The 12,724-nt window shown below is 35.7% G+C and overlaps 1 protein-coding gene across 1 annotated transcript in view; it reads left to right on the top strand.

Annotated features, from left to right (window-relative positions):
* LOC140443752 (uncharacterized) overlaps positions 1-12,724 on the top strand; it is a 255,377-nt gene that overhangs the window by 150,069 nt on the left and 92,584 nt on the right. The window contains exon 6 of the mRNA XM_072535170.1: positions 1,732-1,894. Within this exon, the coding sequence (XP_072391271.1) occupies positions 1,732-1,894 (163 nt within the window). The remainder of the gene's footprint in view (positions 1-1,731; positions 1,895-12,724) is intronic.

The raw sequence follows: 12,724 nt of genomic DNA, 5'->3' as shown, positions 1-12,724 counted from the left end.
GTTTATTGCATTCAATGTACTGAATGTCCATCCACGTACATTGGTGAAACTGGAAGGAATCTGTCTAGCCGTATTATTTCTCATAAGAGTGATTGTAGATTAAACAAACCTACTTGTGCTTTGGCAGAGCATACTATCGATCTAGACCATAAGATAGATTTCAACAATGTAAAAATATTAGCCAGAGAGAAAAATAAATTTAAGAGAACTTTCTTAGAGATGGTACATATCAGCAAGAGTGATAATAACAATCTTAATAAGAGATCTGAGATCCAAAATCTTAGTAAAATTTACAATTTTATATTGACTTTTGACTGAGCTATTTTGCATCTCAGAGTTTTCTTTGTTCTTTTCTTTTGTTAAAAATTTCAGTATTAATTGAATACTTGTGATCAAACTTCAGTTACTAATTTAGTTTTGTTTTGTTTGAGTTATTATTTTTTCTAAACCTATTTACTAAATACTATTTTCTTTCGATTGCTTATGTCATAAATAACATTTTTAACTTCCCGCTTATTTTTAAGTTGGTAATACAGTTGGTAGTTTTCAAAATTCATAAACAGTATTTTGTGAGATGTTAATTTCAAAGTTGTTTTTTGTATTTTCTCCTAACTATTTAAACAATAATTGTCCACCCACGTTCTCTTTCTGCTCGTGAAATGTGACTGAAATCAAGCCTGCAGCGACGACTGTTTTAACATGTCGTCCTTCATTTTGTTTTTAACTTTTAACGTATTTAGTAATTTTAAAGTGTTTTTTTAACAGTAATTTTTAAAGTGTAATTGCAACTTCAGTATATCATGTTATTTAACGTTGTTGTTTCTGCCACGAATCTTACATTCGGGTAAGTTTTTTATAGTTTTTTATAGCCTTTTTTTGGCACCATTCAAACTGTTACAACATAGTAATTTTCTTTGTAGACCTTGATAAAGGTGGCAAAAAACTACCGAAAGCTTGGATTCAGAATAAATAGTACGTCTTAGCAAAGCTCTGTTTTTATTGACTACCACACCCAAAAAGAAAAAAGTATTTACATATATATATATATATATATATATATATATATATATATATATATATATATATATATATATATATATATATATTTAGGGATTCTACAGTATTCACTGCCTTCCCTCGCTCAACCGTTTCCATCTCTCTCTGTTGTTCCATTTTCCATCGTTTAGGCTTCTCTTACTCATGGCGTCGTCTACTGCGTTCGTCCAGGATTTTTAGGGTCGTCCTCTTTTCCTCCTTCCTATGGGGCTCCATTCGGTTATTCTCTTTATCCATCTGCTGTCGCTAGTTCTTCTTACATGTCCATACCACTTTGGTCTTTTTTGTTCTATATATGTTAGTATGTCTGTTTCTATTGATGTTCTTTGCTTTATTTCGTCATTACTTCTCCTATCCATTCTTGTTACTCTGCAGCATCCTCGCAGGCATTCCATCTCTGTAGCTACTATCTTACTGCTGTTTTTCTTGTTTATGATCCAATTTTCTATGATCCAAGTTTATGACATAATGCTTCGCACTAATGTTTTATAAATCTGCATATTTGTCTCCATATTTAGGTTTTAGTATATATTTAACATAAAATAAAAGTATTGTCTTCTAAATTGTTATATTTGTTCACATAAGCTTATATTGATTAATCGTGAATATATCAATACTATTTGTCTTTTAGGTCTGTTGATTTATAATATTTTTATATTATATTAATGTTTACAGGTGGCACAGAATAGCATTCAGCATTAAAGGTGATTCCATAACAGCTATTATTGATTGCAATCACACAGTCACTAAATCGTTGCTTAGATCTTCGACATCGCAACTAAGTATTTCTGGAATGTTAACTGTCGGATACCAAATGTACCCTGAAGAATACTACAATGTGAGTATTGCTTTGGAATATATTATATTAAATTTAATTGAATTACATGCCATTTTCTATACCCTGAAACAAAAGTAATTTAAAATGTATTTAAAAATCCTTTATAAAAGGTATATAATTAAAACAACGTATCGGGCTACATCACAGAACGTTTTCGGAATTAATATTTCATCATCAGTGTTATCTAGATGTACATGTTTTGAGCCACTAAATACTTGGGTAAAAACCTGTTAAATGTTGTTAAATTAAATTTAAGATACATTATTTGATCTTAGTTTGGTGCCTGGGTCGTCGTCTTAAATTCAGTCCGGCTTTTCTGTCCTGAGATTTCGTAACAATAGGATTTTACGGGATGAGGGAGTTAGCCTCATGCCCAACTCCCAACATGGAGAACCAGGGATACTTCCGTTAGGGTTACCATACCTTAGCCAATATAGTCTAGATTTAAGGCGCTGGACACTCGTCTTCACCCATCCCATTGATCACACTAGCCGTTCACCCTCCACCTTTCTCATCCGGGCTTAGGATTGACAATGGCGGAGTTGCGCCAACCGAGGAAAAAGACGATAAAATTAAAGATGAATTCTTTGACCTTAAAAGAGCATATGATAACTGTTCTAAAAACTACATTAGTATAATCATTGGAGTCATGAACAACCAGATAAGAAAAGAGATATGCTACCAAGATTATATTGATAAACACAGTCCCACAGCCACGTTACTAATGACAATATGTTAAGACTTAAGACTGTGTTAAGATTGGTATGGCAGCTGCCAAAGACATGATTGTGGAAAGCATATGTTTTAATCATACGAATATCCATAAAGAAATGTGAATATCACCAAATGGAAATATCAAAAACCAAATTGACCATGTTATAATTGACTGAAGGCACTTTTCAAACCTAATGGACTTTAGACGTTACATAGATGAAAATTTGACGCAGACCTTTTCGACTCCGGTAGGAGCCAAATTTTCAATGAACTCCAAACAACTTCCAACGCAACAAAGGGAGAGGCACTAGATGAATAAAATAAAAGAAACTCTAGAACATAACTGGACAGTAGTCCAATCAATCCCGGAAATATGTAACAACTGCAAAGTGGCTTTAAAATAAGCAGCCGAGAGCACATTAGGCATATCCCGAACCCAAGAGAGAAACGACTAGTTCGACAAACATTGAAAAAAAATAACAGATGAGAAGGACTAGGCATTTAAGACCATACAACAACGAAAAACTAGGACAACAGTAGATAGGTACAAAAAGAAAAGAATTCAAGCCGAGAATCAATTTCTCTAATGATAAGGATGGCACTTTGATTACCAACAAAGAGGATATCCTATTACGAATGATACGTTACTTTCGAGATACTTTCTAGTTGCTGGAAGGGGAACCTACTAACAACATAGAATTGCAGTACCGAAATGAGGAATTTGTGGAACTATCCTCGGTAGAAGAAATGAAAATACCTAAAAAAACTAAAAAACCACAAATCCGGAAGCGATGGCATCCCAGCAGAGTTATTTAAAGAGAGCAGATCACCAAGGTGATTCACAAAAAATAGTTTGTAAAATTTGGTCTGCGCAGCAAATGAGGAATGGAACTTAATATACCCGTTACACAAAAAAGAAAACCAACTAGAATGCAATAATTACCGCGAAATACCTCTCCTAAATACAGCATACAAGACATTGTCAAACATCTTACATGAAAGATTAAAGCTTCATACCGAAGCATTCGTAGGAGAATATTAGGCAGGTTTCAGGTGTGGACGTTTAACTAATCTTTTTGTCGATTTTAAAGCAGCATATAACAGTGTCATGAGACCAAGTCTTTACAACGCTACGAATGAGTTAGAAAATGACCAAGATGCTATCAGCAGTAAAAATTCGGAACGACTTGTCAACCGTATTTGAAATATATAGGGATTTAAGGCAGGGAGACGCGCTGGCATATCAGCTTTTTAACATAGCCTTAGAAAAAGTCGTACGAGATACAGATTTAGATACCGGGGGAACTATATTTAATAGATTAGTCAAAATTCTAGCATATGCTGACGACGTCGACATTACAAAAACAACCAGGGCGAGAAACACGGAAATCCAGCTACTAGCTGCAGTAGACTTTATCCATTTGTAATTGGTAAAAATCTTTTATCGGTAAAAATTGGTAAAATCTGATTACTTTTGCAGTTAATAAAAATTTAGTATATAACTATAAAACTTAACAAAGAAAACCAAACAGCAGAGATAAAAAGACTAAGCTAACTAAAAGATATCCACAGCATCTTAAGACCAAAGTATACAATCAATGCGTACTCCCTGTTCTCACTTATGGTTCCCAAACGTGGACATTTACAAAAGCAAACATGGACAAAATCATAAAAACCCAAAGAGCAATGGAAAGACAAATGTTGCACATAAGACTAATGGATAAAAAGAGAAACGAGTGGATAAGAGAGTAAACAAAAGTGAGAGATGTTAGACAAGAAGTTGCAAAATCGAAATGGAGATTTGCAGGACACAATATAAGACAAAAAGAAGACCGATGGAACAAAATTCTTATAAGTTGGAGACCGTGGGAATATAAACGAAGCAGAAGAAGGCCCCAAATGAGATGGGCAGATGATATTAAGAAGCACGTGGGCTCTAGATTTATGACTATAGCGACAGACAGAGAAGAATGGTAAGGATTGGGGAGGCCTATGTCCAAAGATGGACCGAAGAAGGCTAATTAGATAGATAGTATACAACTGATATACAATTTTTATAAATTTTAACAAAACATAACAAAATCAAAACAAGACGGACTGCCAGTACTCGTGTATTGTCAAGTGTACCAATATTTGCGTACTTGCCAAATACGCCAAATTTCGAATTCAATTTCAAGTACAGCGCTCCCATTACTAGTTCATTTGACAAGTACGCCAATACCGGGGTACTTGGCAAGTACAGTAAAACGGTAGAATTTCAAGTAATCGAAATCCCTTTGACTTAGGGCATTTTTACCGACAACCGGCGGTACTTCGCATTCGACAAATAATTGTACAAGTAATAGCCGAGTGAACCACTCCCACTACATGGCAAATATAGGCAAGTGACAAATATTTACTAAATACACGAGTAGTGGGAGTTTGCCTTAAAGGTGGATATAAAATATCGATATTTTTACCGTCGAGTTGATACAAATTTTATTTAAAATTTATTTTGTGCTCTTAACTGAAATTCAAAATCTCCAATTGCTTCAAGAGTGGTTTCTGAGAGAAAGGTTTATTCTACACAAAAAGTGCAAATACACATTTTTGTTCAAAATTATCTTAGCTATATCATTCATTTCAAATATTTTTTTCATAAAGGGGAAATTTAAGGGCGAAGCCGGAGGATTAAAGTGGTAAACTTCTTTGGATCTAGTTTGGGGTCTTAAAATTGACATTCTCAGCAAAATTCAGCTTGTTCGTATTATTTTTAGAGGTCAAATCTCTGACGACTGGACTATTTGAGGAAAATAAATAAGTAGATTTTGATCGGGGCCATACTCACAAGCACAAATATCTACACACAAATTATTAGTTATATATTTTTTACATAGTCCATAAAATTATTAATTATTTTGTTGACAAAGTTTCTTGACCTAGATGAGCGAATTGAAATCCTCTCCTCCTATCTATTTATAGAACTGTCTGACATTATTGAATTTATGTTATGTGTATACTATTCGAGCGTAATTTTTAATTGATCCACGAATCAAATACTTGAATTGCGTCTATTTCCTAGGTCACCAATTGAAAGAAAAATAAATAACATTGCTATTATTGCAGGATCAACACTCGCATTGAGTAACTTATTCTGTCAATTAGTTTATTGGTATAATAGGATAGAGACAATTTTTCAAGTAGGTATATCGATTATTATTGTTTCGAGTAATGAAATAACGCTAATAACCAATACACTCATTTCAAATTGAGACAATTAAGTAAAGGACAAAAACAAATGTACGTTTTAATAGTATTATATGCATCCATTTATTATCTATCTTTCCAATATCTAACTGTTTAATATCAAAATATTAAACAGATATTTGTATAGGGCCTCGTGTGTGTACTGGTATATTTGTTTGTAATAATACACATTTGTTTGACCCACTATAAGACACGAGAGTGTTTAGATATTAGCGTAAAAATACATATCAACGCGTGAGGATTTAATAATCTACGTCTTTCCTCAAAAGGAAAGACATAGATTAAGCAGCGGAACTAAAGAGAGTTGTAAATAAATCATGTACTAGTAACTAACTTTGAACGTATTGTAGTCTGAGTAGTGTCAATATGGTCTTTGGATGTGGTGAGTTCTGTTAAACAAACAATACTTAGCAAAACTTGAAGGTAATCCAATTAGACGATTAAGTCTGCAGTTATCTTCAAATATCCTTATAAAAGAAATAAATATACACTCCACGAGCTATCGAAAAAGCAGAAGATCCAGGGGATGAAACTATTTCTGATTCTCAGCACAATCACCTTGCCCTGTCACCTCGGGGGAACAAATAAGGGTCTATACACCTTCTGTTGTCTCCGGGTGCTCTGTAGAGGGCTTCGAATATACAGTCAAGAGCTCCTCTACTTAAGTCCATTCGGACTTGTAAATATTTCTTACATGACAATTTCTTTGTCGAAATAAAACACCAAGTTAAGTTGAAACAATTCTCAGCCACAGAGTATGGAAAATAAATGCAGGAAGCAGAGCCCTGAGAGCACTAAGCTCTCGGAGAGCCCGTGAGGGACTGACTTGCTGACCTGAAAATCGCCAATATTTATATGCGCTGTTCGAGCGATAAATAGGGATTTCCAGGTCAAGAGCCAATGGGAAAATTCGAGGCGGGGCGATGCGCATCGAAATGCGTACTAGTCTACAGACTATCGCATTCGATGACATCCCCCTCCTCTGGAGGCTCTGCGGCTGGGAAAAATATCTATTGAATAAAAATACATGTGAAAATACACAAGGAAATATGCATAAAAATACAAGTAAAAATGTTCAAAATAATTCACACAACACTGCACTACTAACAGGGGGATGTCGGTGGTGATGACGGCATCTCAAGCTCCTACAGGTCCATCCTCGGTCGGTGTGCCAACTCCTCCAACGGGTTCGTCTTCTTTTCGGTCGTCCGGATGCCATCTGCCATATCCAACGGGGTTTCGTAGGGTACCAGTGTGCCGAAGACTACGTGGTCGTCCGACCACTTTCGGTAGGGGGGCGATGACTGGGTCTACTCCGGGACTTCCATCGGCATCTGGGGCTTCTAATTTTGAAGAAGCCTGGCTCGTCAAAGGTGTCTACACGTCGAAGGAATCAGGTCTGCAGAAGGCCTCGATGTCGGAGTGTTAGAGTATTGCTGTCTAACACTACGTGGTTCTCCCCATTATTCTCTTGACTTCAACCCATGTTGAAGTCAATGGTGTGTTGCCTTTTGTGAATTTGAGCTGGGTCGTGGGTTCGGATTTTAACCACGTTGTCGGGCGCCATGTCACCTCGGGGGAACAAATAAGGGTCTATACACCTTCTGTTGTCTCCGGGTGCTCTGTAGAGGGCTTCGAATATACAGTCAAGAGCTCCTCTACATTTGGACTTGTAAATATTTCGGTGTCTTGCCTTGAAAAAGCCAAGATATTTCTTACATGACAATTTCTTTGTCGAAATAAAACACCAAGTTAAGTTGAAACAATTCTCAGCCACAGAGTATGGAAAATAAATGCAGGAAGCAGAGCCCCGAGAGCACTAAGCTCTCGGAGAGCCCGTGAGGGACTGACTTGCTGACCTGAAAATCGCCAATGTTTATATGCGCTGTTCGAGCGATAAATAGGGATTTCCAGGTCAAGAGCCAATGGGAAAATTCGAGGCGGGGCGATGCGCATCGAAATGCGTACTAGTCCACAGACTATCGCATTCGATGACAGCCCGATCTTATGCACTAACCAATATCCAATTTACAGATATGTCTCACCTAACTATCTTCAATGTCACGTATTTTTTAATCTGTCTCTCCTATTTCGTCAAGGACATGTTGACTGTAGGCGATTCTTTATATTAGGTGATTCTCATTTTATTATTAAACCTGGTCTAACCACATTAACTTTTTTTGTCTCTTATGAGGAAGGTAGTGTTCGAAAAATACCTCGGCCTCGTTCCTAGAAAGTATAACCGCCTTCCAATCTCGGTTACGCACGATTTCTCTAGCGTGGCCACGATGACATCTGATACCGCACGCAGTAGTTGTTAGGACACCATAGCGGTCAATATTATAGGGCTGCCTGCTAAAAAACACCCTCCCTAGCTATGAATTACCGCCTTGATTAAAATACAACGTCGGCACAGTATTCACCCGATCTCTCATTCACGTCCAATACTCACGCATTCACGCACAATTTTTATGGATTCTCGCACTTTCTTACTACAACTGAATCCTTTCCTTCCTCTATTTCTTCATGTTTATTGTTTGTTGCCTTCCTTCTGTTGTCTTTTTTCTTGTTCCTTTCTCTCCAAAGTTCTCTTTACATATCTCTAAACTACTCTCTACCGATATGACGACCTAAGCATCTCCTCCATCAGTTCCGTGACTGATTGCACTCTACTTCCTAGCTCTCTCTCAAGCAGGCTCCTCTCGGCTATCCATCTATCGCATACTAATAGTGGTGTGTATGAGCAGTGTCCGATATTTCACAGTACAAGTATTTATCATTTTATACGTTTCCAAATCTGTAAAGGTATGCCATGAAACAACCATATCCTGTGAGCATCTGCGTCAGGAAATAATCCAAACCCAATACATTGTAGCTTCTTAAATTTTGAAAAAAAAAATTAAACTGTGTGTCCTTTGTCTCGTGTTGTGTAAATTTATTATTTAATGTTTATAACATTCACCGAAGTACTGGATAGCCTACAATTTGTTTAACGAAATGCCCCTGAAGGTGCTCTGAGAGCGAAAGTACTTGGGCAAGATTTAATAAAAAACTGTGCTCGATATCTGCCTTTTATTTGATTAAAGTTTATTTATTCGAGCATTCAACCATATATGAATCACTTTGAATATATAATGCTTGGGATATGTTCTTAGAGAATATAGAATCTTCCAGCTTATATTAAAAGAAAAAATCGGTGGTCGCAAAGGAAAGCAAGCTGATATTATGACTAAAAACATTTGCGATTAGATAGGAATACGCAGTACCGAACAACTATTTTGACTAGCTGAAAACCGCAAATAACTCGGCAATGCAACGTTAGAGGTTAGAGGATTCTAATATGGCACTGAGAAAAGAAGAATAAAATGAATGAATAAAATTTAACAAAGCAAATACATGAAAACTGGAAGAAAATATGAAGATGGAGATTTAATATTTAATTAATATTTATTACTTAACAGAAAGAATACACAGAAGAGCTATTTTAAATTAATCGATGCATCATTCTGCCTTTATAACCCTGCGTGGGTCCTAGTCTCCTCAAGAATTTTTCTCCAGTCTTCCTTATCCATCGTCTTCCTCTGCCAATCACGTATTTCTTAGGTCTTCTTGACGTTATCAAGAAACCTTGTTCTGGGTCTTCCTCTTCTTCTCTGACCAATGGATCTATCAAGGAGCGTTTTTATCGCTGGTTCATTTTGTTTCATCCGCATTACATGCCCTATTCACCTCAGACGTCCTATCTCATTACATTTTACGATATCTGGTTCCTGGTATATTCTACAACGTTCGAAGTTGTATCGTTTTCTCCACACTCCATTGTTATCACTCCAAAGATTCGCCTTAGTATCCTACTTTTCTTTCAAAACATCCTTTCATGTTTTCATTAGTTTTTGTTAGAGTAGAGCTCTCTGAACCATATGTTAGGACTGGGCGTATTATTGTTTTGTAGAGTTTTACTTTTGTATTTCTCGATATAATTAAGTATTTAAGAAGGAGATTAAGCCCAAAACAGTATCTATTGGCCGTGCAAATTCTGCGCTTTATCTCTGCGGTAGTATTATATTCAGTGTTAATCAGCGCTTCAAGGTATACAAATCAAATTCGTTCACTGCTTCGATGATGTTTTCTATAACAAGTGGGCGTAGGATTTGTGGTTACCTGCATGTTTTTATATACTTCGTTTTGTGGGTATTTATTAATAAACCCATTTTATAGCTGATTATATTAGCTGTATACGCCTCTAGTATAGCGTTTTCCGTTCTCCAAATAATATTGATATCATCAGTATGTCGTACTGTCGGTTCATCCTCCACAGTATCTGGGATTCCTGAATGGTTACCAACCGCCGCTCGAGAAGAGGAACGAAGACTCTTTGGTTCTATCTTCTCATTATTTGAGAAATTGATAGAATTCGAATAGTGACTAACCGGAGATTTACCGGGGGTCTGCTATCAACGGGATGCAACGTGATATTGAGAATTTTCGTTGACGAAGTCTAGAAGTTCAATGATTAGAATAGGTCAGAAAATAAAACGTTTTTCATTGAAATAGACTACTCAGCCAAAATTGGACTTGCTTGTTGAGATTAAGAACTAGCCTGTCCGTTGGCTGAAAGATACACTGCTTTTTGTATTTAGTAGTTGCATATGCGCAGTGATCTTTCCGTCAAGGGGCCAATGAAATCAAATATGATACTATTTGTTTGCCAGAGTGACAGTGTCGCCAGACACTGGCCATTCTGGCGACAAGCATAGGCAAGGATTTGCACTGATTTGTTATATATTGAATCGGTGGTTGGGATTTGTGACATATGTATTACTTATCCAGAGCCATATTCAACAGTATACAGAAGGAGTCTCCCTTTTGCTGGAGCAAAAAAAGGAGCAGCCCATTATTTGTTTTAAAATTCAGATAGTTCCCCCTGGAGTTAGTTTTGTTAAATTTTTCAACTGATTTGGTATTCCTAGCTATTTTATTGCTTTGAACATTTCTCTTATATTTAGAGTCCTAGGATAATTTAAAGTCTAAAAATATGTGATGAGCATCTATGCCATATTCTAGTTTTTTTTTCTAAAATTTGTTTCACGGTTATAATCTGATGAGTTGTCTAATTACCACCTCTGAAACCAGCCTTGTATTTTCTTACTATTCTTTCTGCATATAGTGCCATACGGTGGCGTAGTACTGTGGAAAATATTTTATACACTGCATTGAGAAGCGTAATTCCTCTGTGGTTAGAGCTTTCAAAGATACCTACTTCCTTTTGTACATATGGTACAAATAATTTCAATATTCCAACCACTGGGAAGGGATTTCTGTGTCCATATTTCTTTTATGAGATACTTTGGTGTCATTATGGTATCGTGGCCACCTTTTTTAACCGATGCATGGCCAAGATAAAATACCAGCTGAACTTACAAAACTTTATAGGGGACCATTATTCATTCTTCACGTTCTTGAAAAGCGAAGCCAAGGCATAATTGTAGATTATTTTTTGTGGTGTCTGAGAAGGATTTTAACAAAGTCAGACACAGCAAGATGATTAACCTACCGAAGGTTGTGGAAATTGACGAAAAATACATATGAATTATTGCTAACTTGTACTTGAGTCAAAAGGCTTACATTAAATTTTACCATAAAGTTTCAGATGCAAATAATATTAGAAGCGGAGTGAGAAAGGAATATTATATCTTCGCCTAGGTTTAACCTATACTCGGAACAAATTTTTGAACAGGCACTACAAGACAAACTAATTAGAATAAAAACCAACGGTGTCTTTCTGACTCTTGAAGCTTAAGATTTTATTGATCTATTTTTAATTGAAAATAAAAAGATATACTGAATTCCCAAACCCGTACATTTTATTTAAATTTAAATCGCTACTGTTTATTTTTATTTCAATATAAACTGTAAAAATGGCAATACTAACCATTATACTATTTTTTTTAATTTGATAATAACGGCTATCTTTTCATCTCACCTTAAAATGCTTCATATTATGATCCTTCCAAGTTATGTTTGTGGTATGCCTCAAAAACAAGATGATGAAGTTCGTGTAATCTTGCAAGAAAAGTATATCATTCCGTCACGACGCAGAAAGCTAGTGCCTTAGCTTGTGCTTGCTATTATCGGTTAATACGTGGGTTTCATACAGCGTTTAATTGGATAAAAATAAATTCAAGACGGTAACCTAAACACGTAGCTATAAAAATCTTTAGATGTTTGGAATTACTTTTAATTTATTTTTAAATAAAATGTAGTTTTCGTAGAAAATTATTATAAATGTATTTATTCGCTTATAAAATTTACCCAAAGTAAGGATCACCTACGTAGCCACGGGGGTTGGGGTTCAAACTTCCCCCGAAACGTGACGATTCATAAAATTAAAATTAAGATAGGCATGCGATATCATTCATTCGATTCTATAATCGATTGGAATAGATTTGATTCGATTTGAATATATAATCGATTCGATAATGGATTCGATAATCGATTCGATAATCGATTCCATAATTGATTCGATAATCGATTCGATAATCGATTCTATAATTGATTCGATAATCGATTAGATAACCAATTCGATAATCGATTCGATAATCGGTTCAACAATCGATGCGATTGGATTGTATTTGATTTGATTTGATTCGATAATCGGTTCGATTCGATAATCGATCTGATTCGATATATGGTTCAATTGGAAAATTGATTCAATTCGATAATCGATTCGATTCGATAATCAATTCAATTCGATAATCGATTCAATTCGATAATCGATTTGATTTGATAATTAATTCGATATTCGATTCAATTCGATAATCGATTCGATTCGATAATAGATTCGATTCGATAAACGATTCGATAATAAAT

This window comes from Diabrotica undecimpunctata, chromosome 6 (assembly GCF_040954645.1).
Source record: "Diabrotica undecimpunctata isolate CICGRU chromosome 6, icDiaUnde3, whole genome shotgun sequence".
Taxonomy (NCBI): domain Eukaryota; kingdom Metazoa; phylum Arthropoda; class Insecta; order Coleoptera; family Chrysomelidae; genus Diabrotica; species Diabrotica undecimpunctata.
Note: the sequence above shows the minus strand (reverse complement) of the source record. Positions and strands in the feature narration are given on the sequence as shown.